Genomic DNA, 27,533 nt, shown 5'->3' with positions numbered 1-27,533 from the left:
GAGATGCCACGAGCAGGGAACTGGGTGATACTGGTGCTGTGATTCTGGTTTGAGGTAGGTGACATGAGTCACAGGGATGACTTGTAATGGTGCCTTGGGTGTCTCGACTCTCCAGGCTACCCTTTGGGGTTGTTTGGTGGGTTTTTTTTCTCCTTTTTTCAACTTTTTTTTAAGCAGTGCGTCCTGGCAGAGAGGAACTGTGGTGGACAGGGCTGGCCTGACAACGGGGAAAAAAGCTGCTGGAGGATACGGCCAGAAATGAATCATGGTGATTGCTCCCCTGCTGGAAATGTCATTTCTCCGTAGTAGGTGCTGCCTTTGGTTGCCCAGACGGCTTCTGCTGGGATTTCCGGAACACCCTTCCCAAAACTTCTTGGAGATGATACACACGTTTAGTCAGAGGCGTTAGCGGGTTTTGCTCACCAGATCTGCGTCACGATGCGAACTGCAAAGATCCCCATGTTTTGGTGAGAAATGGCTCAGAGTTCTTCGCACGTGGCTTGCACGGCGATCTAGCGCTGGGTGTCCCCTGGCTCTTGTTTCTACCTCCCTCGAGCGAACCCGTGCCCCTGGCTGGGAGCCCTGCAGCACATCCCCGCAGCCCCTCCAGCTTCCCAACCCGCCTTTGGAGGAGCGGAGCTGCATCTCCCCGCCGTGCCAGCTCCTCTCCGGTGCTGATGCCCCTGCGAGCAGGCAGCCATCCCATCCAGATTGCTGACTTGCTCTTCCTCCATTTTCTTCTGAATCTCCTGTAGCATCAGGTAACTGGAAACCTTCATTCTCCGTACAGCAAGAGGCATCCCGTCTGCTTCCTTCCTGTGGTTACTTTAACCAGAGTGACTGAGCTTTACTGAAAAACTCACCACAGCTGAGCTGACGCTGCCCTTTTCTCCACGCAGGGCAGAGCCCAGGCACCAGTTTCACTCACGAGGGTCCTTGGGCTCCTGCCTTGAGCTGGTGATACAGGCTCTGAGAGCTGTTTCCTACCTCTCCGCGGGAGAATTGTTATATAAAAGGGACGAAAATACATGCGGAGAGGACGGGGAGCATGCAGACCAGATCTGCCTGGGGTGAAGCTTTAAGCAGCGTTCCCTGAGCAGGTTTTACTGTGAACACAAATCATCTCATGGGCAAATTCATCAATTCCACTGACCAACGCCAGACTGAGCAGAAATAGACTTAGAAATTGTTGTATTAACTGAAATTATTTTTGTTTCTAATGCAGTGAGGAACGAAACCCCAGCTGCCGATACACACCTGGAGTCTGCTGGACTCGCAAGCGAAGGGCTCGGAGCGGTGAAAACGAAAGAGGCTCGAAAGTGAAACAGAAACGTGGCCAGGCAGGTACTTGCCAGCAGCTGCCCCCGGGTGCCGGTGTGAGCTGGAGTTTGGAAATGGTTACACTGGTTGAATTCTGGTTTATTAGTAACAGAGCTGTAAGTTCCCACGTGCACGCCCCCTCGGTTTTGTTCAGGATTCAGCTGCCGTGCATACCGATCCACGTGCAGAGATACGCAATCCCCAGCCCCAGGAAAAGCAAACAGTTCTGTCGTTAATTTATGTTAGTCTAGTTTTTAGCTAGTATCTACTACCCGATTTAGCATCAAGGCCTCATCCTGACTGAGAACAGATGTGAAGTTAGAAACATCTCAGCAGATGAACGGAGGCAGCAGTGCTATCTCCTGTAAATCAGGGGAAGGGAGGCGCAGGGATGTTAAAGCCCCGGTGATCACTGATGACCTTTGGGCGCATAACCAGTTATTTAACTGTAAATGCTGCTCTGGAAAGGGCAATGGCTGACCCACTTCACCAGAGGCTGGAGTGACCCATGGAGTACCTCAGGGCCAGCGTTTTTTCTACTGTAAGATATCACTGGCGAGTATTTTGTCCCAGCAAATTTTGCCAGAAATTTGGATTTAAATGTGAGGACCTCGGGTCTTCTCACTTCCCTGGCCATTAATGCACGTAACGCATCATCCGTGGTCCTCCTCGCCTGGATCCGTGCCCGCCAGGCTCTTCCCCAGCAGGGTGACAGTGGGCACAGCACCCACGCGCTGGTGCTGGCTCACAGCCCCGTTCACAACTTGGAAGAATGCGACAGAGGCTTTATTCATTAGGAAGTCTTTATTAGCAAAAATAAAAACTTTCTTTTTGTACAGATAAACATGCAAAAGTTCACACAGTGACCGAAGCCGTGGCCAAGGCACGGTGCCCCGCCAGTGCTGCCGCCGGGAACGGAGCTGCTGATGTTCTTGGCTCTCTCCAGGACCGTCCTCCCTTCTCACGGAAAAACGAGTACAGAAGTTGGCTCAACACGAACTCAATGTGTCTTGGTAAGAAGCTTAAATGAAGTTTTACAGTGCTTGGCTCCCAGGCTGCCCTTGAGCCGATGCCACCCGATTGCTTTCAGCAGAAGGAGCGAGCCACGGAGCAGCATTCCTGCTTTGGGATAACTAATTCCCGTGCGGGCAGGCTGCCAGCAGGACTGCCCTTCTGTCACCATAAATGTACAAATAGAATAAATCAAATATAAATAACCTCTCTTCAGTGGTAACTTACAAAGCAAACAACAAACTGACAGTGTTTCATCATACTGGCGCCCTAATACTTCTAAATATTAGAAGCAAATGCCTCTGGGTTATGGCGTTTTCCTCTGGCTCGGTGTCCTGTAGCACTCGTGGGGGCGTGCAGGAGACCGGGGCGAGGAGGAAAGGGAGCCCGAAAATCGGCCGCCCTCGGGGGCCCCGAAGCTGCTCTCGGTGCAGCCTTCCCCTGCAGCGCTCGTCCGCGGCGGCTCCTCGTGCGCGGGATGAGAAATAGCGCAAACCCTGTCAGTGCTGCATGCAGCTTTATGAATTTGAATGCAAATTACCCAAGCCACCTTAAAATGGTGGTTAATTAAATATCTAACTTCTAAAAGAAAAAAAAAAACCAACAACAAAACAGCGAGTAAAACCCAATCAAAGACTGGAAATTAGTAATATTAACTTTTGAAAGTGCAGAACAGCTGACCCAGGAGCTCTGGAAATCAGTTGTTAGCAATATTTCAGTCAAGTTCTATTAGAACCAAACACTTCATTCCTACTACTAATTTGTTTTCTTTAACCTGGACTAATATATAGGCTGAAGTCTAGAGGTGGGGTTAACTGATCTCCCGCTGCGGCATGATCGCGTGTTGTTCGCAGGAGCGCAGGTCCTTCTCCGCATTGCTTTCCGTGCACGGGAGAAAAAAGTGCCCTTGCTTACATTTATCATTATTTTGCTCAGTGCAAGGCCATGGAATAATTTTTAATATTTCAGTGCCTGATTCCAACTGCAGAACCAGAGACAGTGACGTGGTTAAGCATAAAAACATTTGATTGCATAAATAGAGGGCTAGAACAGGAAGAGAGTCCTCACTTCCTTAAAATTAAACTTTGCTGAACTCAGAGCTGGAATTGCTGCTGCTGAGGCAACCATGCTCAGTGAAGTTGCACCCAGGATAAGCTCTGCTCCTTATCTGCTCCCCAGAGGAACACTGCTTTGGGTGTTTGGAAGCTACGAATAAAATAGCTCTATCACAAACAGTATTAAAAAATTGAACAATAAATAGCATTTTACAAGCTCACCACACTTTTCAAAACATATTGTAAACATAAACACTGAGGTATCAGAAGTAATAAATATTAAATTCAGTTGTTAAAATAACTTTTAAATACCATACTAAACCTGAAATTATTGACCTGTAATTCTTGACTTGAACCCTAAGATAACTTAGTCTCTTGTGTGTTCTCGCAGCCTAAAGTGATCTCTGAAAAAACAGCAGGATTTTGTGCGAAAGACGCAGACCCCTGGGCATTTTCATTTCCGTCTCTTCATCAGCAAGTACTCTTCGATGTAGTTGATGAAAATGTCGAACTCTCCCATGGCCTTGTAGATTCCGTTCTCGTTCATCTGCAGGTGAAAGCCAAGTCCGTTTAGGTCTGAGTGTGACAATATACGTGATGTACAATCGCTAGGTATATTCTCCTTCCACCACCATCTCCAGCTTCTCTGCCCAACCCCTGAGGCAGCCCTGCTGGCTGCTCCTTTGAGCATCGCTCTCTGGATTTCTCTACCTTAGGTATTCATTTAATTAAAGAATTTTTTAAAATTTTGTTCTCTATCCTAAAGCCGGCAGTAAAATCCACTGCCTTGCCTGGGACGGCGGGTTCCTCCCAACCTCGGTGCAGCCATGTGAGCGGGGACCTTACCTTATCGAACGTCTCCTTAATGTGCTTTATGGTTTTGGTCCTCTTCTCGCACACGAAGAATCTGTTCTGCAAAGGAACAAGCAACGGCTTCAACCACATGGGTTTCCTTCCCAGGGCTCTCCCCTCCGCTTGCCCCTCGTCACGGCCACCCCGCCAGTCTCCACCTTCCCCTTCCCCACGTGCAGCCGTGGGGCTCTCTGGGGCAGCAACTGCGGCTGCTTTGCACCGTGCGCTGATGAAAGGAGCTCGGTGTGACCCGAGCACGGACCCCCGAGACCTTCCCAGCCCTGTGCTCCTTGCTGCCGGCCCCGGGTGAGGGCAGCCCCGCGGTGCTGTCTGCTCGGGGCAGGGTGTGTGCCGTCTGACTCAGCCTGCAGCCGGTGATGGGGTCACGGCCGCAGCAAGCGCGGTGTCGGAAGGCATCGTCACAGAGCCACGCTGCTCCGGCACCCAGGTAAGGGACAGACCCTTTGCTCTCGCTCCCCTTATCTCTTCAGCCAGACTCTGTTGGACAGGGCTGGCTGCAAATAAATGGTGCTCCTGGACAGAGGCTCTGAACCATCATTATTTAACTGCTGGAAGCCTGGAGAGCAGGGGCTAAGAGAAACCCCATCTTTACGGACTCTGCCTGCCCGGAGCCCTGCTCCTGCTCCTCCCCACCCTGCTGCTGTCCCTGCGTTGCCAGGGCACTGATTCCATCCTCCCCGCCGTGATGCTGAGCCCCACTCACACAGCGCCTCATCATCGCCTTCAGGCTCAGCAGCAGGTTGCTCAGGTCCCCCACGCTCTGCCGGTGGTGCGTGCTGGTCCCCATGGCGCTGGGCAGGACCTCCTCCACGTAGAACCGCATCATCTCCAACACGGACTGGCAGCCGAAGCTCCCCTGGGGAGAGAGGAGGTAACCGTGTTGAGGCTGGCCACCAGCACCAACGTGTGTGGGTGTTTTTTTTAAAAAAAAAAAAAAATCAAAAAAAAATCAAAATCGCGGTGGCGGTCAGAGTGCTTGCAGCATGTTAGCACCGCTTGCTGCGGCTGTGATGTGGGGAGAACTATCCTTCAGCCCTGCTGCAGACACACGTGTTACTGCTTGGCTGGAGAACCGTCCCTGTGACGTTAGGAAATGCCCCAATTTCCAGCCTGCTTCCTTTCTTACAAAACACACCGGCCGAGGGGTGAAGAAGGATAAGGGACTTACATGAGAATTATAATTCTTACCTTAAATTCATCCAGCAGTTCGGAGCTGAGCAACTGGATGTTAAGTTCATCATCTTTTGATTGCTGTAAGGATGCAATGGAAACGTGAGCTTTACTTTGGCAGTCAACGCTATTTTTCACTCTGCCTTACAAACTATCGTTTTGCTTGTTTGCATTTGTGGTCTCGCTGAAGCGAAGAGCGCCCAGCACGCTTGTGTGCAAGCACAGTAACACCAGATACAGGAGCCACCGACTCTTTGGTCCGTAATCTTGCAGTGCCGCTACGGTTAGGTCAAGACAGCAAGATAATGAAATCAGAAACCTCAGTGCCATCGATTTTGTTAATGTGAAACTCCTCCCCCCGCTGCCAGCGCTGCGCACTCGCTTCGGCTGTGGAGCGTGTTTATTTAAGAGCGCTGATGCAAACCGCGTCGCTCTTCAGGTAGCTGTCAAGGTTACGGCAGCCCCTGGAAGCGAGGTATCCGCCCCAGCCTGTCTGCCCGCGGGCTCGCCGGGGGCCGGAGGGTTTAATCCTCCCGGTTTGGTTATCTCTGTAAGTCTGCAGCCGAAGGGGATCTGCAGAGGGTGTTTTGTCTTGTGGCATCTCTGTTGCACCATCAGCTCTGGAAGACCAGGGAGCTGCAGTGGGGTGGGCTGGCACCACACAAAGCATCGCCCCATGGCACCAGGTACTTACTGACTTTCCTGAGAGATTAAAAATAGTCATTCCCAAAATTAACTGGGAGATTTACAGCAAGATTTAAATCTAAAGTCTTGGCTGTGTTCATTTGGTAATAAGTGCAAGCTGTGACATTAAGCCTGAGATTTAATCTGGAGAACTATCTTGTTTTATTGCTAAAACACACTGACATTAACTAAAATAGTAACGCAGATGTGACCGACCACCTCTATCAGTACTGATGCAATGACAAATGCTCTGAGTAGATCTTGTGCTGCTTTCTCAGCAACCCCAAGGCTCCCGTTAGCTGCGACACAAAGCGGTGACCTTTTACAGGCACCAAAGCAAGTGCTAGTTACTGTAGTGTTTCCCCAGTCATAATATACCATGCTCAGGCTTTTGTGGTTCTTTCAGAGAAAAAGTCTATAGCAAAAGATTGATTTCCCTTTTCATCTAGCATTGACTTCAGCGAGGCTGGACCTCGTTGCCCTGAAGAAGGGACTGTTACCTTCCAATTAATTCATTGAATAATTTGATCTGCAACACTTCGGGGGAAGTCTGGCTAGGAAGGTTCACAAAGGTTCACTATGAAATCTCTTGAGTTCATTGTAACTCAAACTAGGAAGAAAACCCTTGCACATCGTCTCTCAGTGAGCAATGAAACTGAACTTCGCTTGCTCGCCCTCGTTAGCCCATAACACAACACACAACCAAATCATTGCTGCCGGGAGGAAGCTGTCTTCCCCCTCATCCAAATCACTGAACTTTGCAAAAAAAAAAAAAAAAAAAAGCAAAACATGAAGGAGGAAAGACAGACTAGCAGGGTTATACTTACAAAATAATCCTTAATTTCCTCAAACTTGATCCTCAGCTCTTTGAGCTTTGCAGGCAGGAGCTCCGAGAAGTGGAGGCAGCTGGGGTCGGTGGGCGAGCACCTGGCAGGCAGGGTGCAGGCAGCCAGGAGCAGGCAGAGCAGGGCTGAGCAGGTTTGCATGCTGCGAAAATGAGCTGCCTTCCTCTTGGCCCAGCTCTCGGCTGAATTTCACAGGAGGGTAAAAAGCCGATCTGTAGCCTTCACCTTGATGGAGCCCCTAATTTATACTCTCAAAACATCGCTCAATTTCCTCTCCCCATTTCCTGGCGAGCAATATTGGGGTTTTAAGTCATTCATTAAAACTAAATGTCACTTGGGTTTCCCGTCAACTTGGGTTTCCTGTTCTCTTGACCCCCCTCCTCTCCTCACACCCCATCAAATCTTTTGTGCTTAGACTCTGCAATTTTTTTTCATTGCTTGCTTCTTGTAAATTTAAATGTGGCTAAAGAGGAAAGCTTCAGATATAATGCGAAGAAGAAAAGGTGCTGTGTGAGGTTACTTCTGCATTCTCACAGCTACTTTTTATTTTTAGATGAATGCCTTATTGTTAGGGGAAAAAAAGTGTTTCTATTTTTCAACCTCCATATCAAATCTGCACTTAGGATCCCCAGCACCATGCATAAATCAGCAGTATTGCTTTTAATGAATCTGCACAAATACACTGTCATCTCCTTTGGCGTTCTAATCCTATACTGCAAATATACATGATAATCTTGAATCCTAATTTATTTTTTTTCCAGTTAACGCATATGTCTGCTGAAGTCGATGCGAATTTTCAGTGCCTTCACCAAGCTCGAAGCCTATGCTCCCAAATTTCAGCTGGGGTTGTGCCCGGCTGCTAACGGGGTCACTTCTGTGATGTGCCGGGATGCGGTGGAGGAGCCCGGCCGGCTGGGATGCGTTGCTGCTCCGGTCCCTCGGGGCTTGTGCACCGGCTGCTTACGCACAGCAGCCGGGTGGGAGCAGGGTTTGGGCCATGGGAGCCAGGATTTTAACATTGGCTTGTGGTGTTGAAGTGTATAAGCAGGTCATGAATATTTGTGTTTCTGGTTTTTTTAGTTCAACTTGATTTCCTAGAAATGGGCACGAGCCCCATCCAAGCAACCTGGTGCTGGCTCTACGAACTGGGTGTACTGTGTTAACTGACACTTACTGTCCCGGCTCTGATAAAATTACCATTTCAGAGGTGAAGATAACTCCTCTGACGTCTCTCTTGTTTTCCGCTTTCCTTTCTTTCATGCTCTCTTTCTATATATATATTAGTACACACTCCCCTGCTTCCTTGTGATAAAGATTTCACTGACTAATATGGGAATCTGTTATCCAAGAAAGAGAAAGTGGAGATGAATTTGGCCTTTCTGAAATCAGGGGGGTTTCTTTGAAAGCTCTTGTGTTACTTTGAAATAGTGCATTCTTCCCAACCTGCTTCCAACAGGCTTTGTCCTTGTTTTAGACAAAGCGCTTCAATTCTCATTTCCTTCACTGCACTGAGCTTAACTTTTAAGTCGAATTTGCAAACCTTTGTGAAGGAACTTCTTGCAAAAAAAAAAAAAGAAAAAGCTGGAAAAAGGCAAAGTATTGTTTGTTACTGTATATTTACATTTTAAAAATTTTATTTTTAGGAGCAAAAGGGGACTATTTGCTGTATGTATGTATGAGTAAGAGGAAAGGTGATGAAACATTAGTAATTGAAGGGTTTGAGGTGCAGATGGTGGGATTTTGTGTTCTGATTTGTTTTCCTTTTGTTGTTGGAGTTGCCTCTTCCAAAGGACGAGAGGAAGCCTGCTCCCGGTGAATCACTACAAGTTGATCTGAATCACCCATTTTTCTCCCCCTGCTCTAACGCAGCCATGTGGTTTCTCCCCTTGACTGCCAGCAGAAGCCATGAGAAAGGAGAAGAGCGAGCAGCAGATAAAGTTTCACTGCCAAGACCTAGACAGCTGCTGAAGTTCCATCAGGGCATGGAAACCGGTATGGTCAGGGCAGTGGGTGCGATGGTACCGGGAGGCAGGGCCCCGCAGCGGGTCCGTGGGCAGCCTGGCCCAAAGCCCCGGAGCTGAACCCGCTCCCTTCGGTGAAGGATGCAGCCCCAGGCACTTCTCTGCAAATCTGGGCTCCTGCAGTGGAGGGGTCACTCTCAGCCTCAGCTTTAGTGCTAGGTGCTGCTATTTTTGTGGGATGCAAAGCAAAAGGACTTGGGGCACACGGGAAGCTCCTCTGCCATCAGCGGGAGCCGGTGCGGCAGCGGTGCCGGGACCCCCCCTCCTTCCTGCTGAGGAGCTGAGCGCTCGTTTCCAAACCTCTCGTATTTTGAGCAATCTGTGGGTCTCCATGAAGTCATTTCAGTTTGACACTCAGAGCATGCAGAGGGGTTCTCAGTCTTGTGCAATTCCCTCCTCCCTGTTTTGGAACCTGGTTCGTAGGGTTTTTTTTGGTTTGGTTTTTTTTTTGGGTTTTTTTGTTGTTTTTTTTTTTTGGTACGAGCGTAAGCCAGATGCGTCCATTCCACAAAGGAAACTCTGGCCTGCGCACGGATGATACTCGGCTGTGTTTACCTGTATTTCCTTTGCCATGTCAGAGATCTTGACGGTGCAGTTTCGTTCTGACTCACTCTTGCTTACTGCTGTGGAAATGCATTGACTCTGCAGTACTACGAAGTGGTTGCATGAATGAATAAAGCACCTTTTCCTAAAGAGTGTCCGGGGGACGTGGGTGTATTTCTAAACCTTTAGGAAACAGCTTTCATGTTTGCCAAGAAAATCATTTCAGGAAGGAAAGCGTGTTACTCAAAAGCCATTCATACACTTTTACCCCACCTCCCACAAACTTCTAAGAGCTGCACGTTCACCAGAAATACTCAGCAGGATGGCAGAATTGCATTTCTGCAGTAAAACAGAGGCATTTGGGCAATTGCTTCTCCTCCGCAGAGTGACATGTGGAGAGGTTTGTCCTGGGCAACCTGCGCTGGCTGACCCTGCACAGGCAGGGCTTGGGCTCGGTGGTCTCCAGAGGTCCCATCCTCTGGAGCAGGGTGACTTCTTATTAAAGGAGCTGCCTATCTGTGTAGCTTTTCTTATGTTGGCAAGTTTTTCCAGATTTTTGCCTTCTTGGTCCCAGTAATTGCTTTCGGACAAAGGAACATTGTGTACTTTATGGGGTATCTATTCTAGATACAGCTTAGAGGATCCCCTAGAATTCCAGGCTATCATAATGCTGTGTTTCTTTCTTCCCATTTCAGAAATTCCCCACTTCTCATCCCTTCAGATTCCGGAGTTCCGCTGTCAGTGACGCTCTGGGGGAAGCAGAGACTTAGTGGCCTTTTATTCACCTTGTGTGAAGAGCCGTTTTGAAGCAATATGTCATTTGCTCTCTCAGCATCCTCGTTGCTGATGACTAACAGTTCCACATGGTGAAGCACAGACTGCTTTTTTTTTTTTTAAGGTTTTTTTTTTTTTAAGGGTGTTTTTTTTTTTTGCTGGCAAGGCATGACATTGGGTTTTTCACTTCTGGAAACCTGCTTTCTAGCACTCTTGTCGGAATTTGCAATGTGACTCATATCAACCACCTCAACAGGTAAATCCCAAATTACTCTTTGGAAATTTAACCAATGTCACTGTTTTGTCTTGTAACATCTAACTGTCCAGAAATAGGTTACTAATCATGAGCAGAAGACATTATTATGACGTTAATGTGACTTGTAATATGACATAGGAGAGCCTTACATAAGAATTTCATAGCAGGTCCAGAACTTCCATTTGACCTAAATCAAGCTGGAATCTTGACCTAAAAGCATCAAGTAATGGAGACTTCCTCCAATCTGTAGATTCAGTGTTCCGGTGATTAACTTCACTGCGAAATATCTGCACTTTTTAAATTGCATACGTAAAACTCCAATATTTGGAAGTCTGCTGCAACCTGTAAGGCAGATAGAGAATATCATCCCCATTTCATATCCTGCCCTGGGATTTCAGGGTGCGCTCTGTCAGCCTAGCAGAGCGAGCTGTGCTGTTTTTCCCAGGTGTAGTTGGCCATTTTATGCCACACTGCAAGGGGTTTGCAGAGCCGTGGAGGGGGATGGCGCTGCAGCAATACGCTCTTCTCGCTGGGTTCTTCTAACGAGCCCATTGACGCAGCGTCAGGCCATCTTCCAGGCAAACGACGCTGCCCTTGTCCACGTAGGACTATTTCCCGCTCCACAGAGGAGCAATTACGGACAGAGGGATTATTACCTTTCTTCTCTTTTTTCCTGCAATATGTTCTTGGCGGGGATTTTCCGATGCTCTCGGCAGTGTCCTGTTTCTGTCCTTACAGAAAGCGATGAGATCTCGGCACTGGCGCTTCAGGGAGCAGGGAGCGTGTGCTCCGAGCAAGCGGGGAGGATGAACAAGGCTTTTTCAGAAGAATGCAGTATGTTTGCAGGTAAGCCAAGAAGGTAGAAGTATGCAAAATTGGTCAACTATACGATCCATCTTGACTTACCCAAATATCTCTTGCACTGCCTTTTTTTTTTTGAACATCCTACAGAGGCAATTTTGAGCAACTCTTGTCTTGAACAGGTCATTTCATAACTGCTGTTTTGATGAGTTTCTTTTTTCTAGTTTTGGTATTACTGGGGTGTGTAGATCTTCTGAAGAATATTGTTTTTGTCATGATTTAGCATCAACACTCTGATCAATAATACAAATACAAACTATTTATAGGTATGAATGGTCATAAGACAGAAACTAGTTATCATGGTTTGAGAAATCAGATAATGCAAACCAGCTGCTCGGAAGTGTAACGTGACCGTCGGGGTGAATTACGGAGGCAACTTCACTCATTTTCCACAGCAGCATCAAGCCCTCGGCCTGAAGCCAAAATTCAGGCTGGGTCACTCACGCAGTGGAGTTTTGGGGTGGTTTTTTTGGTGTTTGGGTTTTTTTGTTGTTGTTGGTTTGTTGTTTTTTTTTTTTTTGCATGGTGCAGAGCAGCTCACACTGTGGGTTAAGAAATCCTGGGTTTTCCTTTCCACCCCCCCAACACGCAGAGAAGCACATGCCGTGGCTGGCGATGCTGCGCGTGACGGCTGATCATCCCCGGTGCCATGAGGGATGCTGCAGCATCCCCGGTGCTGCCGGGGGATTTCCCGTGCGCCCCCACCATGGCTTTCCGCTCCGAAATCATTAGCATGATAACGTGATGGCCCCTGGGACTCCCCTGCGAGTCGTTCGGTACAGGCTGAAGCTGGGGCTCTGACCCGGTGTGTTAGTCAACCAGAAAAGCAATAGTGATGGCCATGCAAGGCTGTATTCAAATCTGACATTTCGGAGGCCCCTCTGAGAAGCCAGGGCAAAGGGGACGAGTTTCGTGATGTGGATTCCCCGAATAATAAGCCCAGAGGCTGCTGCTGACACTGCTGCCTTTTCAGAGAAAAATGCAAAAAATTAGAATTGCTAGAAGTTTGGTTTTTTTTTTCCCTTTGAATTTGTTTATTTTAAGTTGACAAATTTCTAATTAACAGTCTCAGCACAGGGTGTGAGTCTGGCTGTGCCACAGGTAGGAGGAGGAAGAATAATCTTAGCTTGACCTCAGCTACATAAGCAGAGATTTTTTGATAAAAAAAATGATCCATCAGATGTGCTTTTCAGAGGTTTCAGAAGGTTTGAAGTATTTTTTTATAACTTTATACCTCTGCGTGTTCAGATTCCCCTTCTGTTTTCTCTCCTTTTTTGTTTTTTTTTTTTCAGAGAGAGTACGCGATACAACCTGCCTGTTTCTCCTTGCGAGGCATCTTCATTACAGAGACCCAAAGAAAAAGTGAACTTGACTTATGAAAGTAGTAGAGCTCAGCAATTGAAAAGCTATTACTGAAATCACATTGCTCCCAGGGGTACGACCCGCTTCCCTCCGCGGGAGCTGGGGTGTCTGCTCCGCTTCTGCTCGCTTGTGCTTCTTAGGCAATTTGCCCGGGATTTATCTTTTTGTGGAAGTCTAAGGAAGGTTCACTTCTTCGTAACACAGCTCCATACTAGCTACTATGAAGAAATTTAACTCAAAAATTAAAGAAAATTAACTTAAATCTCAGCTGAAACCAGGACATGGGTTCAGGCACTGAACTCCTTTTTGGTTATTGCTTTCCATACAGGTTTTGGGGGCTGTAGCTAGGAAGTGGAAGATGAATCTGAATGGTGGAAAACCCCTCTCACTGAAAATGATGTTTAAAAAAAAAAAGAAGAAAAAAAGAAGAAGAAGAAAAAAAATCTGAAGTGAACTTCCTCTGCTAGCTGTCTTCTGCCTGTTGGCAAAGGAGAGGTTGGCAGTTCATCACCCGCTCCTCGGAAGAGGCTGGCAGCCTGTTTGCTGAAAATATAAAGTCAAACGTAAGAGCTGCGATCCTTGCAATGCCCCTCATTTATATTTATGGCTAAAAGGGGTTTTGCTGGTCGCTGTGTGCTGCAAGCGACTGAGTCTCCAGTTTTGCACTGAGATCAGAGGACACTTTGGTTAGCAGAGGGCTGAGCCCGCGCACATCTGCCTGGGCTGCGGTGGGAAGGCTGACGTCCCGCGGCCAACCTGACGCTCGTCGCATGTGCCGGGGTCGGGGCAGAGCCGTACAGGGGTGGGTTGATAACAGGATAAACCTCTGGAAAAATTAACCTTGCCTTGTAGCGTGATTTTCTAAGAATTTACTCCTAGAAGCAAATGGCGGCTGGGATGGATGGTGGAAGAGGTGGCTCTCCCGGTGCTGAGGATGGTGCAAGGCTCACGGTGGGACAAAGCCTTTGGTGCTTCGGGGATGTGCAGGCCTCAGTATGGACCTTGCGGATGAGGGTTGTGTCCTCAGGGGGTGGTGGAGCCCTGGGGCAGCCGGCACAGTGGCTCCTGCTCATCCTGGGGCCAAAACCACGTCTGTGGAAAATCCGGTGCTGTGCGCGGCCCCGCTGCAGGGAGTGTTCGCAGCAGCAGCGGCTCTGCCCGCACGCCTCCTGGAGAGCATCTTCCCTTCCGTCTCCTCAAGTCACCCTGCAGAGCTCAAAGGAGAAATCATCCTGATCAGTCCAGGGAAGATTGTGCAGGTAGAGCTCACGGGGACAGCTTTCACCTCCTAAACCCTCCTCTGGTGCCCTGATGGTTTTGCTCCCTGGGACATTTGCTTGGGGCGCTCCTTTTTGTACCTGAGCTTGGTGTTGCTCCTCCTTAGATGTGTTGTAGCTTCGTTCATTAGCCCACCTTTCTGCATGAGCTGGGGTGGGGGATGGCTGTGCAGCGCCAGCGCGGGAGCAATGCACCTCTGCCAGCCTGGATTGATTGATTTATGCAAAGAGGAGGTGGGAAAACAGCACAAGAGATTTCCCATGTGGGCTTGTCCTCACGCCCACTCCAGGGGATTTGGTGGCAATTTGCCTGGTTTATGCTCATTTCTGCAGCACGTGTATCATCAATAAGGTGGGAAATAGGGAAGCTGTGTGGCTGTGACTTGCCAGCAAGAGCTCTTTTTGCTGTCCTTACCCTCCCATCTCTCCCTGTCCTCGAGCTGGGGCCGGAGCAGGCAGAGGTCCCAGCCCTGCCTGCTGTCAGGGTGGCTCTGTGCGGGTTCGCATGCATCCAGCACCAACGAAACCAGCTTTGGCCCCTCACGGTTGTGAAACTGAGACTGGTTCAAGTCCCAGGTTAGTACATACTCAAGGAAATATTAACCCAGCAAAAACTGAAACCTGTCTTTAAGAGCTGGGTTATGTACAGAATCCACAGCTAATTTACTGAAACAAGTTTCAGTTTTGGTGAAAGCTGAATCTATGAGAGCTCTGGCTATTGGAGTGATTCATTTGTTCCCCAAATAGTTCAAAAATTGAGCTGATAGCAGCGAGCACTCAGTTTCTCCTCTATTAGGCATCATTTATTGCCTGCACCATCAGCACATTTCACCCTCCTGGGCAAACCCAGGCGCTGTGCAGGACAGCCGGCTCGATTGCTTGCTCAAATACCAGGCCAAACTCAGTCTGCTAAAAAAAAAAAAGCCCTGTGTGACTTTTGCTATCACATCAGTTTTTAGTTCTTCCAAAAATAAGGACGGGAAGAACACGAGAGCTGGGTGATAGGTACGTGCATTTCAGCAGACCATGGTCCAGCATCTTGCCGTGCCGCTGCCTGGAGCCCGGTTTCGGCACTGCTGGCAGCATCGGTCTCGGTGGATGTTTCTCTTCTCTCCTGGGCATGGCTGTGATTATTTGAAAAGCCACGCCATTCAAAGCTCTGTCAGAAGCTTTGGAGGAGGAATTGAGGGCGGTTTGATATTTCAAAGAGAAACAGCCTCTCTGCCTAGCGATGACCTTGCTAGATGTGCCGCATGTCCCTTAGAGTCTTTGGTCGGCGATTGCTTACCTGGGAGTGGAGATAATTGTCCCTGATAACTCTGCGCACATGCTATTGTTCTATTATGTGCGATTATTTTTCTTTTTAAATCTCTGTGTGCTGCAGACAGCACCTGATAAGTGATGCCATTTTATGAGACGGTTCATTTGAATTTCCAAAGTAAAGAACTTCAGCTTTGGTTTTCTAAACATTAACAAGCCTTTTCCAAAGAAGAGCCTGTTGATGGGGAGCAGCAGCCCAGAACTACTTGCACAAGCTCTTCCATGACTCATGGGAGCATCCATGGGCTTCAGCTGGGGATCCCCAGGCTCACTAGGGAAAATCTCTATCCTTGGAATGAGCTATTTTCTTCAATTTTGGCTAATTTTATTTTTGTGTCCTCTTTGGTTCTCTGTTCCGTAGCTCTCTTAGATTGCCCGCTTTCCAAGGTGCAAACTTGCTCCGTCAACACCATAACCCAGTCTCCACATGACAACCCCCCCCCAGGACTGCAGGAACAAGGTAAATGTCTGGTAATACAAATTATGGCTGAAGCACTAATTGCAAGACAGACAAAGGTTTAAAATTAGAAGCAAGCATAGTAAACAAATGTAAATTCTGCAGGAAAGATGTGCATGGGGGCTTCTTGTGGGTTTTGAAAGTGGAAGTTTGATTTGCTTAGATCATTTCTCATGTTCACTGATCACAGCTCTCTCCCTTAGAAAGACCTTTTAAGAAAGTTTCGTTTCTCTGCGAAATATTGATCCTCCCAGCAGCACGCAACCTTGCAGGCCAGCAAGGGCCCTTCTCAGGCAGCTCAAAATCTTTCCTGTACTTCGACGTTTTCTTTTTCTATACATTGGCATCACCATTTGCTTAGAGAAGCCCAATTGCCAATATATCAGATGCCCACATCAAAAAGCTTCTGAAACCTCCTGGAAACTGAAAAAGCTTCATTCATGAAGCCTGTGTTTCGTCTCGTTGGCAGATTTGAGTCTTGGAAATATATGCATATTTGGACACTGGTGCAAATCTCAGCATGGGCGTTGGGCTTTGCATCATTCTCTTGTGGACGCTTCTGTTCATCTTCAATGGCAAGGCAGTGCTTTTCAGGCAATTTTACCTTAATTTTTGCTGAAATAGCTGATTTCCTTGACATGGTGGAGAAAAAAAGAAAAAGAAAAATCCAAACCATTGAAATTCACTCTCTGACTGGGAAATCTTGCTGATATGATCACAAGAGGGTGACATGTACCCAAGCAGGGGGACTGCTAAACCTTGTGGATAACTCCTGAGCTGTTGCAGTTTTTGGGGTGAAAATTTCTCAAGAGGAATTCAGTTTTCCAGACGGTTCCTGACGTTAGCAGGAACGCGTCGAACTCCTCTGGGCTGGTCCCTAGCATCGCGCACAGCTCGTGCGCTTGCCTGATTTTGAGCACAGCAGCGCTTTGGCTGGACTCGCGACTTTCTGAACACGCGCTTTGCACGCTTGGACTTTGCAGGCAGAGGAGTCCCTGGGCAACAGAGGTGGCTGCTGAAACCCAGGTGATGGACAGTTGCAGAAAAGCTAGCAGGAGCTGCTCTTTAGCTGCATTATTAAACTGTAAAGACCTGAAATATGCGTTTCCCTTTGGGGAAGATGCCATTTGTGATAACTAAAATATGAGTTCACATTTTATCAAAACAGGGGAAGCAAGTATCTAACCTTCAACACCCCCCCACCCTGGTGACTAAATTAATGGTTTTCTGCAGAACAGATATGTCAGTGTATAAGATCCTCCACCACGCTTTTCCCTTTCCACAAAGGTGAATCTTGGGCGGGGTGGGGGAAGGAAGGCGCTCTTTTTTTAAGGTCTTTGGGTGAAATCCTGGGCTTGGTGGCAGCACTGCCATTGGTGAGTCACGCAGATGAGTGTCACATCTGCTCCGTGAAGGTGGTGGCTGAGGCAGTGTCATTTTCTGTGACGTGCAGCCCTGCGCAGCCGGGAGCTGAATGTGACCCATGAGGACATCCAGTGAGGACGGGGGGAGCTCAGGGCCACCCACAGCAACGGGGTGATGGTCCCCGGGGGAGGTGGCTCTGTTTCCTTTCTGATGGGACATGTACCTGGGGACATCCTGGGCTGGGTTGCAGGTAACAGGAAATGGCAGAAACAGCCCCAAAGCACAGTTGTGGGCGATGCTCTAACCAGGATGGTTCAGACATCATCTCGGGGTCAAGGACACTCTCCCAGGCTCTCCCGAAGCCCCTTAGTGCTGGGAAAGGAGCTGCTCTGCCCATGAGGAGAGGTTCTAAAGCTGCTGAGAGCCCCGTACACCACGAGCCACTCAGGAAGAAATCCTGGAAAACAGCCTGAATTTTGCTCCCGTGGCTTTTGACATCTCCTGGGCTTGGCTGAATAAAAGTTGCATTTCATTAAGCTGAGCAGTGCTTAGCCTGTGAGTCCCTAAAAGACAGTACTCAGTGTTTGATTTTCAGAATTATTCAAGTGGTTATGGTTAGAAACGTGACTGAGAAGAGGGCACACAATGTACCACACCTATCAGCCGATAACTCCCTGCAGAGTTTTTTTCTGAGTCATTTGATGAGTTTACTGAGAAAAACAATTTTTTTTACTTTTGTCAGCAGCATTGCAGAGCTGGGGCTGAGCGAGCCGCAGGGCTGGCAAGCCTGCAAGGTACCTGGCCCCTGGTTTCTGTCAATAATGAACTGCACTAATTAAGAAGGAGAAGAGCAGCAGGATTTTCAGAGGCTGGGAGAGGGCGCTGGCAGCCGCAGAGCACGTTTCCATCGCAAAGAACAAAGTGCGTCCGTGCAGAAGCTAATGGAAAGAGTGACGATGGGGCGGGTGACACCCATCTGGGTGCTGGTGTGAATCCCTGGGTTTCAAGAGGACCGTGCCAGATTAGCACTTGTTCAAACGAGATTTGAAACGGGCTCTGGATTGGAGGGCCAGGTGGTTGCTTGACAATTAAACCTCTGATTTTTTAAGGTGCTGAGAACTGCTCAGAGCTGCAGCATAGCACCACTGCTACAGTCCACCTTCCCATTAGCCCCCAGCTGGGATTAGGGTAGGGCTGTCTGACAATTTACACCGCTGCAAGTATGTAAGAAATTAGTCTAGTGCATAAAAAGCAAGTGGGAACATTTTCCTGTGTCTGTGGAAACAGAATTATGTTCCTTTGGCAAGGGTTTTGGTACGCTACAGTATTACCAGGAGAGATGTAAAATCCTATAAGGATTTTAGTTCCAGGTGGCTGGGTTGGGTTTTGTGGATCGTTTCCTGAAGTTATGTCAGGAGGGGTTCCCGAGGTCAGATATTGCTGCTAGACTTTGTTATCAAGTCTCGATTTTTTATTTTTTTTTAATTAAAATTACTGGAGGCATTGCTATCAATCACATTGCCTAGTTCTGGGGATCTGTGTTCAAACCATTATTGGCCTCATATCTGAAATGCTGGTGTACCTAAAGCTGCTGTGAAAGATGAGTAATGACAAAGAACGACAAACCAAGAATGGTCTGTAGGGTATTATCAGATCTTCTTACAGCATGAAACTACATTGAAATGCACTATTGAAACTGGTACCTTATCACTCTGAAACGCTTTACTGGAAATCTAATGTTAACGTGTGCCTGTGGTCAGTTCTTGACAGCACGGCTCCTGCAGATTGGAACAGCCTGATTGGTTTTTTTAAGGATTTTTTTTAGGATAAAACAAAAGCTTTTGAATATTTGAAGTGAATAAAAGCGCAGTTGGGTCAGCAGTGGATCTCGCTGAGCAGGACTGCAGTAACTTGCAGTACGTGGTGTGCACAGGGCATGGCTCTCCGGCACCAGTGCTGGAGCAGGGCTGGGAGCTGCTGCTGAGTTTCCCTGATGTAACCGGCCGCCGGTGAGTAGGTGTCTCATCTGTCATGCTCCCGGGCTCTCCAGGAACGTCTGCTTCATTAGTCATTTCAACAAGCCATTTGTCTGCAACAGCCTGGTGCTTTCTGCTGTTATGGACATGTTTCCGTTACCATAGCAGTGATGCCAGCGCCGCGGTGATGCGAACGCAGCTGTCTGCATGGCAGGGTGAGGCTGAGCGTCGGTCCTGGCAGCGGTCGGAGTTTGTCTGACTGACAAGCTAATGATATACAGGGCTTAGTTTTTAATTCCTGATCAGAGTGGCAGCTGGCTAACAACGCACTATGCTGCCTTTGTTTGTTTGGGTCATAACTTCTTTTAGTGTGCCCTGTCACTACGTGCCTACCATAAAATCCCGAGGGAGGAGCCCTCCCGATAGCTGGGAGTTGCCTGGAAGGGTTCCCAGGGGAAGGACCACGTCCCCACACCCAGCGCGCTCCCCAGTGCTGCCGTATGCGAAAAGCTTAATTATTCTGAGAGCGCCTGGGGGAGTCAGTTCCCATTTTACTATCTGAGCTCATCTGCATCATCACGCCGCCATGCTTCAGAAATCCCTTTTTCTCCTTTTCCTCTTCCTTCCCAGAGCACATGAGAAACGGTGTGCTGTTTTATTGAGAATATTTTCATGTTGCTGCAGCTGGGGTAGGTGAGAGCCTCCCTTAAGCAGTGCTGCCTGGGGAAAGCCAAGCCCGGGTGATTCGCCTCCATCAGGACTAGGTCCAACGCACGCCGAGATCCCTGCTGATGCCATCCCATCTGCTCCGAAAAGTGAGGGTTTTGGACCTCCCTCAGGTCCAGCACTTGGGGTAATCCATCACCATCATTGCACACGTAGTTTTTCACTGTTTATTTGTATCTGGATTGTCTCCCCACCCCTGACACGGTTACCCTCCTCCTTGCCCGTGCAGGGTCATGCTGCTGCCGGTGCCTTGCAAATGGTTGGTGACAGGCCAGCGAGGCCAAGGGACGCCCGCCCAGGACCATGCAGAGGTCTGTAGTGGAGCAAGTAATACGACATTTCACTCCTGTTCCCCTATCACCCCAGCAGCATTCCTCCACTGGCCTGGCTGGCAATTTTTAACCCGTGACTGTTTCTTGCCTGCTGGCACTTGGCTGACCCGTCTTGAGCGTCAGTTCAGTTACCAAAAGGAAAAAAAAAAAAAAAAAGAAAGAAATCCCTTCTTCTCATCTGCGATTTACATAATTAAGTAAGAACTCGTTGCCTCTTCTCCCGTTTCCTCACCGAGGCTGGGTGTGCACCGGGCTGCCTGGGAATGCTGCTGGTGCTGCTTCCTCTGCTCCAAGCAAAATTTTCACTGCGATTACAGGCAGCGGCTGGGAATTGCGGGAGGAAGGCAGAGACCGTCAGCCATGGGCTGCTGAGGATCCCTCAGCAAGGGCTGAGGGTAAATGCAACCTGCTGCAGATTTGGACCTGTCTTTTGGCTGTTTTACAGTACGAAGGCACGGGGATGAGGGAGGCATGTTTGGTGCATTTGAGGTAGCTTCAGCAATGCTGTGTGCAATACTATGACTAGCCTGGGCATAAAATCTATTTGCCTAGTCTTCTCCTGATGATGCATATACGCTCAAGATTGAGCTTGGTTTTTTTTTTTTTTTTTTTTTACTCACCCAGCAAAACTTTGTAGAACAGCCCTGGCCCACAGGCAGTGGCACACAAGATATACCTGCATTGCAACAGGCACACGCTCAGGCTGCTGCTCTCACCCAGAGCATCGTGGCTGCTCCAGAGGTTGGCTGTGGGATTAGAGGGGCATCTTTGCCACCTCCATGTCCTCTGAGTCCATCTGACCTTCCCTACTGGGTACAGGTAGTCCAAAAAGGTTTTTTAGCTGTTCATTTTTGTTTGTAGATTGGAGTTAGCTGTCTCCAGAGGGGTTACAGAAACAACCGAGCTAGCCTTGGAGACAAAAGCACGGTGAACCAACCTGGGTTTTGCACCAGTACTGCCACGTTCACACGATGGCATGCCTCAGCTGGCCAACCCTGGTTCCCTGGGGACAGTCTGGATCTGAAACATTGACGTGAGAACGTGCCTGTTCTGCTCAAGGACCTTGGCTGCATCAGTTTTCTCAGCAGCTAACCTCTGCAGCAGGGTAGTCACAGACTTTGCAGTCAAAGTCTTTGCTTCTGGGTAAAGTTTCCCTGCTGCCGCTGGGCTGGTGGACTGCTAAAGGTTCGAGTGAGATCTCTGTCCTTCTGCAGGGTGATAGCTTTGGGCTGTGAATAATGATCCCCTAAGTCACCCACGCTCCTAAAAACCGAGTGACTTCTCCTGGCACCGCAGTGGGAGCTGGGTGATCCCAAAGCCCTGCCCTCTCGTACCTGGGCATCTCCAGCTACCAGGGAAGCGCAGATGGAGATGAGCGTCCACCCACCTGAGGAGCAAGCCTGAGAGCAGAGTCCCACCGTACGTGGCAGGTGAAGGCCCCATGTGCCAGGACAGTGATGGAGAAAGGTCTTGCCAACTTTCTGAGTCACGCTATTTTAATAGCACGCCATGTCCTATTGCCAGAAACTCTCCTACCTTGCGAGGTTTGGACCACTGGCATCCCGGGGGGGTGATGCTGCTCAGCTTCCCACACCCCAAAGCCTCTGTGGGAGCCAGGAACGGCCCCTCTCCAGGGAGGGCTCGGCAGCGCAGCTCTGTGCCAGGGGGAACCCCCGAGCTTGGCGTTTTGGGGATGTCACCCTCATGATGGTCCCTCCTTTTGGTTGCATCCTTCTTCCCGAATGAAAAATGATACGGCGATGCCAAGATTTCCCGCCTCCGTAGGTTAGGGAAACACCTGTGGGTGAGAGAGTTGGTCCCTTTCACTAGCTCATTAATTCAGTAAATTACAAAAGGAAATACATGCTGGGAAAAGCAAGAAAAATCCCAAAAGTTAATCCAAGAGTTATTTCCTCCCGATACCTGGATAAAAACACTTTCTTTGGAGCTCTTCAGGTCAGATGTCAGTGAGACAGGTGAACTCACATCAAAGAACAAGGTAAAATACTGATTTTATCCTTTCGCTCTATGTGATCGTGGATATTTCCTTGTATTCCTATAATGTGTCTCTGAAAGGTGTTTTTTCTTTTATTAATAACCTTAACTTTCAGTGCTAACAGAACTTGCTTTTGAAGTATGCTGTTTCTGAGGGAAAGCATTTTCTTTTCTGATCTGACTTTGAGATCTGCTGCTTTCAGTCACAGCTACCTCCTGCTGCTTCTCAGTCAGTAGACTTTTAAATATTTAATTTATTTGTATTTATTTTTCTGATCAAATTTTTCAGAAGAACTTTGTCTATTTACATGCAATCTTTATTTATTTATTTATTTATTTATTTATTCATCTTTTGGGATCATCTATTAAATATTTGGTTTTATTTGATTTTTTTCTGTTGCACATAGGGAGTAAAAAAGAAATGGATAAGAGATACTAGTCAGTGTGGGGTTTTTTAATACACATGTATGTGTACAAGTACTATATAAAATACATATATTTTCATAAGCATCACAATTGTGTTATTTAGGAAAGTTAGCGAGGCAATATTGTCTTTCCTGAGCAGGTCTCCCAGGCAGCTGGCCGCGTTCGCATCCTGCAGCAGCATGAAGGGATCCCATGTGTTCCTCTGCCTCTTCTCCGTGTCGTGCTGCTTGAATTTGATGCCGACAGCTGGGAACAAAATCTTCCACTTTGGACCCTGCAGGATTTCAATGAGCGTGACTGAGATTAGGTCTGGTTTCACTGCAATTAAAGCCAACATCGTAAGTATTGTTCTTTACTCAGCTGCTCCTGAAGCCCCTCTGGAGCCAGCACGTACCTCACCACCCCGTCTTCTCCCGTGCAGCAAGCCAGAGACCCCGTCAGGACCCTGAGCATCTTGTCGTACCCGCACTCTCTGCACAAGGTTAAGGTAGGTGTCCTTACCGTGTCTCCAGTTTTTCTCAGAATATTTTTGACTAGCTAGCATCCTAATGCCAGCTCAGGGCGTTTGGGGAAGCTGTTCAATACCAGGACTTCTTCTAAGTTCCTGCGAAACACCGACGCTGGCAGACAGCACAGGTCAGGGAGGATAAAGTGATGCGGATCACGTATGTGAAAAGAGGTGGGTGTCCCACTGCCGGTTCCTGCAGTGAGATTTCACCCTGACTGTCTTTCCAGAAAAGGTGGGCAGAGATTTTTGGTTTTTTACTTTTTTTGTTGCATGTGATGCTCCAGTTACAGGAGCTTTAGCTGCGGCTCCCCACCACCTCGGTCAGTGGAGGCAGAGGGAATCAGGATTTGGCTGGAAAGATATTAAAGAATCCAAAAGCAGGTGAATGGGATCTTGGGAGGTGAAAGCTATTATAAATAAGTATTTTGCAGCTCTCTCACGCTCTAAGGCACTAGTCATGGGCCACTGCTTTAGATCTCAGCCTTTAATACCCAGCTACAAAATCAGCTAGTTATTTTGGTGACTTAATGAGACTTGCTGAGGATGGATCTCCTGGAAAATCAGTGTAAAATAATTTCCTATATATATTATCAATTTACATTAAGCATCACTGAAAAAAAAGCTTTATATGAGTCAAAACATCCCACCGTGCTCAGCTACATGCTTGGTGTTGGAGATCACTTGTTCTAGCAGGGGCAGAAGGGCTGGCGGCTACAGGTTTAAAGCACTTTTGAAGACCTTTTAAAAATGAAATCTATTCCTTAAGTCTTCAGATAGATGCTGCATCACCCATCACCTCTTCAACTTCTACGTGGACAAAGTCTTCAAACACTGCAAGACCGAGGACTCATACGTCAACCGAAAAATCAGCAGCATAGCCAACTCCTTCCTCAGCGTGAAGAGGAAACTCGGGCAGTGTGTAAGTCTTGGGTATTGCTTCAGTTTAGTTTCATCTGTTAGTATTTGGCATATAAATAAACGTAAGCATTTTATAAAGTTACAAAATCTTTATTTATAAAAAATGATGACAAGAAGAACGCAAAGCAGCATGATATGAAGAGTGCCTATGTTTGCTGGGAAATTTTTATATTTGCCCACTCATCAGCCAACTCCCACTTTAGTTCTCAAGAACAATATTTACCCTGTCCCTCTGCCTATCAAAGTAAACTCTGTTCTTAGCTGAAGTCTGATTTAAGGACCTGCAGCCTTTTCCACTGTTTAACAAGGTCTCAGTCTACACAGTAATTTCCAACATAATTAGAAACTGATCTCTTATTTTTAAAAATTAACCCTCCAAACTAATGAATTCTATCTTATTTTTCTAGCACGAGCAAAATAAGTGCATCTGTGGACAGGAATCCACTGAGAAATTTAATCAAATACTTGCAAACTATGAAGGGGTAAGTTGATGACTAAGTCTAGTAATTAATGCAGACGCTCAGATTCTCTTTACCTTGGGTTGTACTCTTATCCTTGCTTACAACTTGTTCCTTTTATCACTTCAGCTGAATGTCACATCTGCAGCAATTAAATCCCTGGGTGAGCTGGACATCCTACTAGACTGGATTGAGAAATCTCGTTAGAGAGCAGAAGGCGTTAAAGACCCACAAACGGCCGGGGCTAACGAAGCTGCTCGGACATTGCACACACCAGGGGTGAAGGGGAAAATAATGTACTGTATCAGTGCAGTTTCTCACTGATTACAGCTTGTGTTCAGTCAAATACTGAGTGTTTTGCTAGCCAGGTCCACAGGCGAATGCATCAGCAGAGTCTTGAATTAAGAGTTTGATCAAATCAGCATAGCACTCGCTTAGCTGACTCCTATCAAAGGATGCTCTCCAAGGGAAAATATAAACGGGTTTCTCTTGCTAGCAGACATAAGCTGTGATCATTTAATAGAAGTATTGTTTAAATTATAAAATTTTTGTATAGGGAATGTATATTCATGAGTGCTGAGTGCCTGCTGGAACTACTCTGGTGTAGTTAATGCCGCAGAGCAGTGCTAATAAATCCGGGCTCAGTCTTCTGTGACTGCTGCCGCTGATTGCTCTGGCTGAAACGAGGTGCACAGGGTGAGAAACGCTTCCAAGAATAGGTCCTTGCAGGTATGTCAGGCCCTAGAAATCTGTGTTTCCTTTTGAGATTATATTTTCTGCCTTATCAGTAAAAGAAAACTTTCTATGCAAGATATGTGGTTGCTGAATAGAAAAAGGTTCTTGTGTGTATCGTGTAATTTACTGACACTCAGAAGTAAGTTTTGTGGAAATCTCTTGCAATTACTGTAAATAAACCCCACGTGAAACTGTGCTGAGTCTGTCTGTCAAAATTCTGAGGAATTACATGTTCCTTGTTAGGGAAACTTTTTGAATTTGCCGTGGTGCCCTTTCATAGCAGATACTGTCACTCCCGGTAATGTTAGCATCCCAGATGTGATGCATTGCTCCTGGCATACCCGAGAGACCAAAGTTTAGACCTGAACGATACTAAATCACTCCAGTTTATCCAGGAGACCACTTTTATTGTGCACGATGAAGAGCTCTGGTCTGTTTTCACCCATTTAGTCACCAGTGACTGCACACACGTTGCTGGTACCCGCTGGTTCTGCGTGCTCTAAACCCCTTTTCCCCTGTGTTTGCCCACAAGGTGTTAATACATAGATCTCTGGAGTGTCTGGCACTGGCAGATGCCTGATGTGTTAGGCACATCAACCATGCTCTCCCCTGGCTCTGGGCAGCTCTTATTGCTGTTAGGGTCGAGTCGTTGCTTATAGGTCTGAATCCTTCAGGCTTATACAAACCTCTTCTCAGCACCTCTGTTCCCATGGGACAGCCCAACACTCTCCAGCTCTCCCTTTCCTGACCATGGGCACGGCCAAGCTTCAGCAGTGGGGACGGACCGAGGGCTGGCATGTTCCCTGCTTGGGCAATGATGCTACCGAGGTGACACGGGGAAGGCTTTAGCTGCAGAAGAGGCTCTTTAACAGGATATTGCTATTCTGGAATAAGCTTCTCATGTTCTCAAGGAGAACCTAGTTACTGCTTTGGTTTCATCCCCATCACAGGAGGGTCCTGGTCAAGACCATCAGCAGTATGCCAGCATCACCAAAGCCTTGTATCAGTCCACTGTGCCTCTCATTGGGCTCCAGCAGAATGAAGAGCTGCAGAGGAGGAGGAGGAGGCAGCTCCTTGTCCCTTCCCTAAAGGGCCCGGTGGGGGATCTGGCTGGGTGAGCTCACCAGCATTTGCCTATAGCACATATGCATGTGCTTCACGCTGAGCGGAATTTGGTGATTCACTTTTAAAGGAAAGATCTCCTTGATTGCTCACTATCCTTTCTCAAATATTTGCTTATGCCAAAGAAAAGCTTCTCAGGGATTTGATTCTCTTAATCTGCTTTCTCATGGGTCTTTGTAGCATGACTATGATTTGTCCTGGTGCCAGGGCATGAACGGGTGAATACATCCCTCCATGCTCTGCCAATGTTCACGAAAGCCAATCTTTCAACACCATCACCCTTGAAATCAACCATTTAAGAAAGACATATCTTGCACGTACCATGACCTTCTGTTAAAGAAAAACCATTAGGAATGAAGCAGCGATGCAATGAGATACCACAGCTCGTCACTGACCAAAGGAAATCCGTTGGCATGTTTGGTGAACACTCTGGTGAAGGAGATGGGGGTGCTTGGTGAGGTCCCTGTGGACCTGCCCATTGATCGTGGTGGGCTCTGGATCACAGCTTGAGTGAGAAGTGTGGGCTTTGTTCCACATCCTCAGCTTACGCTGTCACAATTATTATTATTTATCAGATTTCATTGATTTTGTATCCTGTGCGGAGGGTTGCATGCCTCAATCCATGCATGTTTTATTGCTTTCATGTTAAAGTTTACACTGTCCCATCCACAGAAATCACTGCAGCGGCCCAGGGACATGCCCCTTTGGGAATGAGGTGTTGGATGGAAGTGCCAGTGGTGGGAAGGAGCAGGAGCCGTGGGCAGGCAGCTGCCGGGGCTGAGGGGTGCAGGCAGAGCTTCGTGGCAGGATGCTTAGCCCATCCACGTTTCTCGGCCTCTCACTGCTCCCAGCGCGGTGCGGGAGGAGCGGAGCTGAGACAAGGACGCCAGCAGGAAGGCTGAAGAGGAAGCCGATTTGCAAAGGGAGAGCAAAAGGGGTTTTCTCCTCTCAGAAATTTCCAAACCTTAGCATTCTCCTGCAGCTTTATGACTGCTCACCCCCGGGGACACTTTCCAAGCGCACGCCTTTTCTATTGCACCAGAATAATTCTTTCACTTCCAGCAACTCCAGGCAGGCGCAGACCTGTCCTGGCCCCTCCACACCTTTTCCGATATCCAAGCCCCTTCCCACCGTGCTGCCGAG

At 47.9% G+C, this 27,533-nt stretch overlaps 2 protein-coding genes and 1 long non-coding RNA gene across 3 annotated transcripts; 2 read left to right on the top strand and 1 right to left on the bottom strand.

The window, feature by feature from the left end:
* Positions 1 to 2,543: 2,543 nt before the first annotated feature.
* IL10 (interleukin 10) lies at positions 2,544 to 7,165 on the bottom strand. The gene is made up of 5 exons (XM_010306391.2): positions 6,941 to 7,165; positions 5,448 to 5,510; positions 4,963 to 5,115; positions 4,233 to 4,298; positions 2,544 to 3,933 (listed from the first exon to the last, which is right to left on the bottom strand). Exons 1-5 carry the CDS (start codon positions 7,097 to 7,099, stop codon positions 3,841 to 3,843), a joined length of 534 nt encoding a protein of 177 aa, XP_010304693.1. The 5' UTR covers positions 7,100 to 7,165; the 3' UTR covers positions 2,544 to 3,840.
* Positions 7,166 to 10,426: 3,261 nt separating this feature from the next.
* On the top strand, positions 10,427 to 13,594 carry LOC142605195 (uncharacterized). Its single transcript, XR_012838922.1, has 3 exons — positions 10,427 to 10,552; positions 11,291 to 11,398; positions 13,104 to 13,594. It is a non-coding gene; the product is annotated as an uncharacterized LOC142605195 (long non-coding RNA).
* A 9,210-nt stretch (positions 13,595 to 22,804) lies between these two features.
* Positions 22,805 to 25,445, top strand: LOC104638573 (interleukin-20). Its single transcript, XM_010306394.2, has 5 exons — positions 22,805 to 22,987; positions 23,071 to 23,136; positions 23,924 to 24,076; positions 24,483 to 24,557; positions 24,663 to 25,445. Exons 1-5 carry the CDS (start codon positions 22,829 to 22,831, stop codon positions 24,738 to 24,740), a joined length of 531 nt encoding a protein of 176 aa, XP_010304696.2. The 5' UTR covers positions 22,805 to 22,828; the 3' UTR covers positions 24,741 to 25,445.
* Positions 25,446 to 27,533: the final 2,088 nt, after the last annotated feature.

This window comes from Balearica regulorum, chromosome 25 (assembly GCF_011004875.1).
Source record: "Balearica regulorum gibbericeps isolate bBalReg1 chromosome 25, bBalReg1.pri, whole genome shotgun sequence".
In the NCBI taxonomy this organism is placed as follows: domain Eukaryota; kingdom Metazoa; phylum Chordata; class Aves; order Gruiformes; family Gruidae; genus Balearica; species Balearica regulorum.
This window is presented reverse-complemented; position numbering and strand designations above follow the sequence as displayed.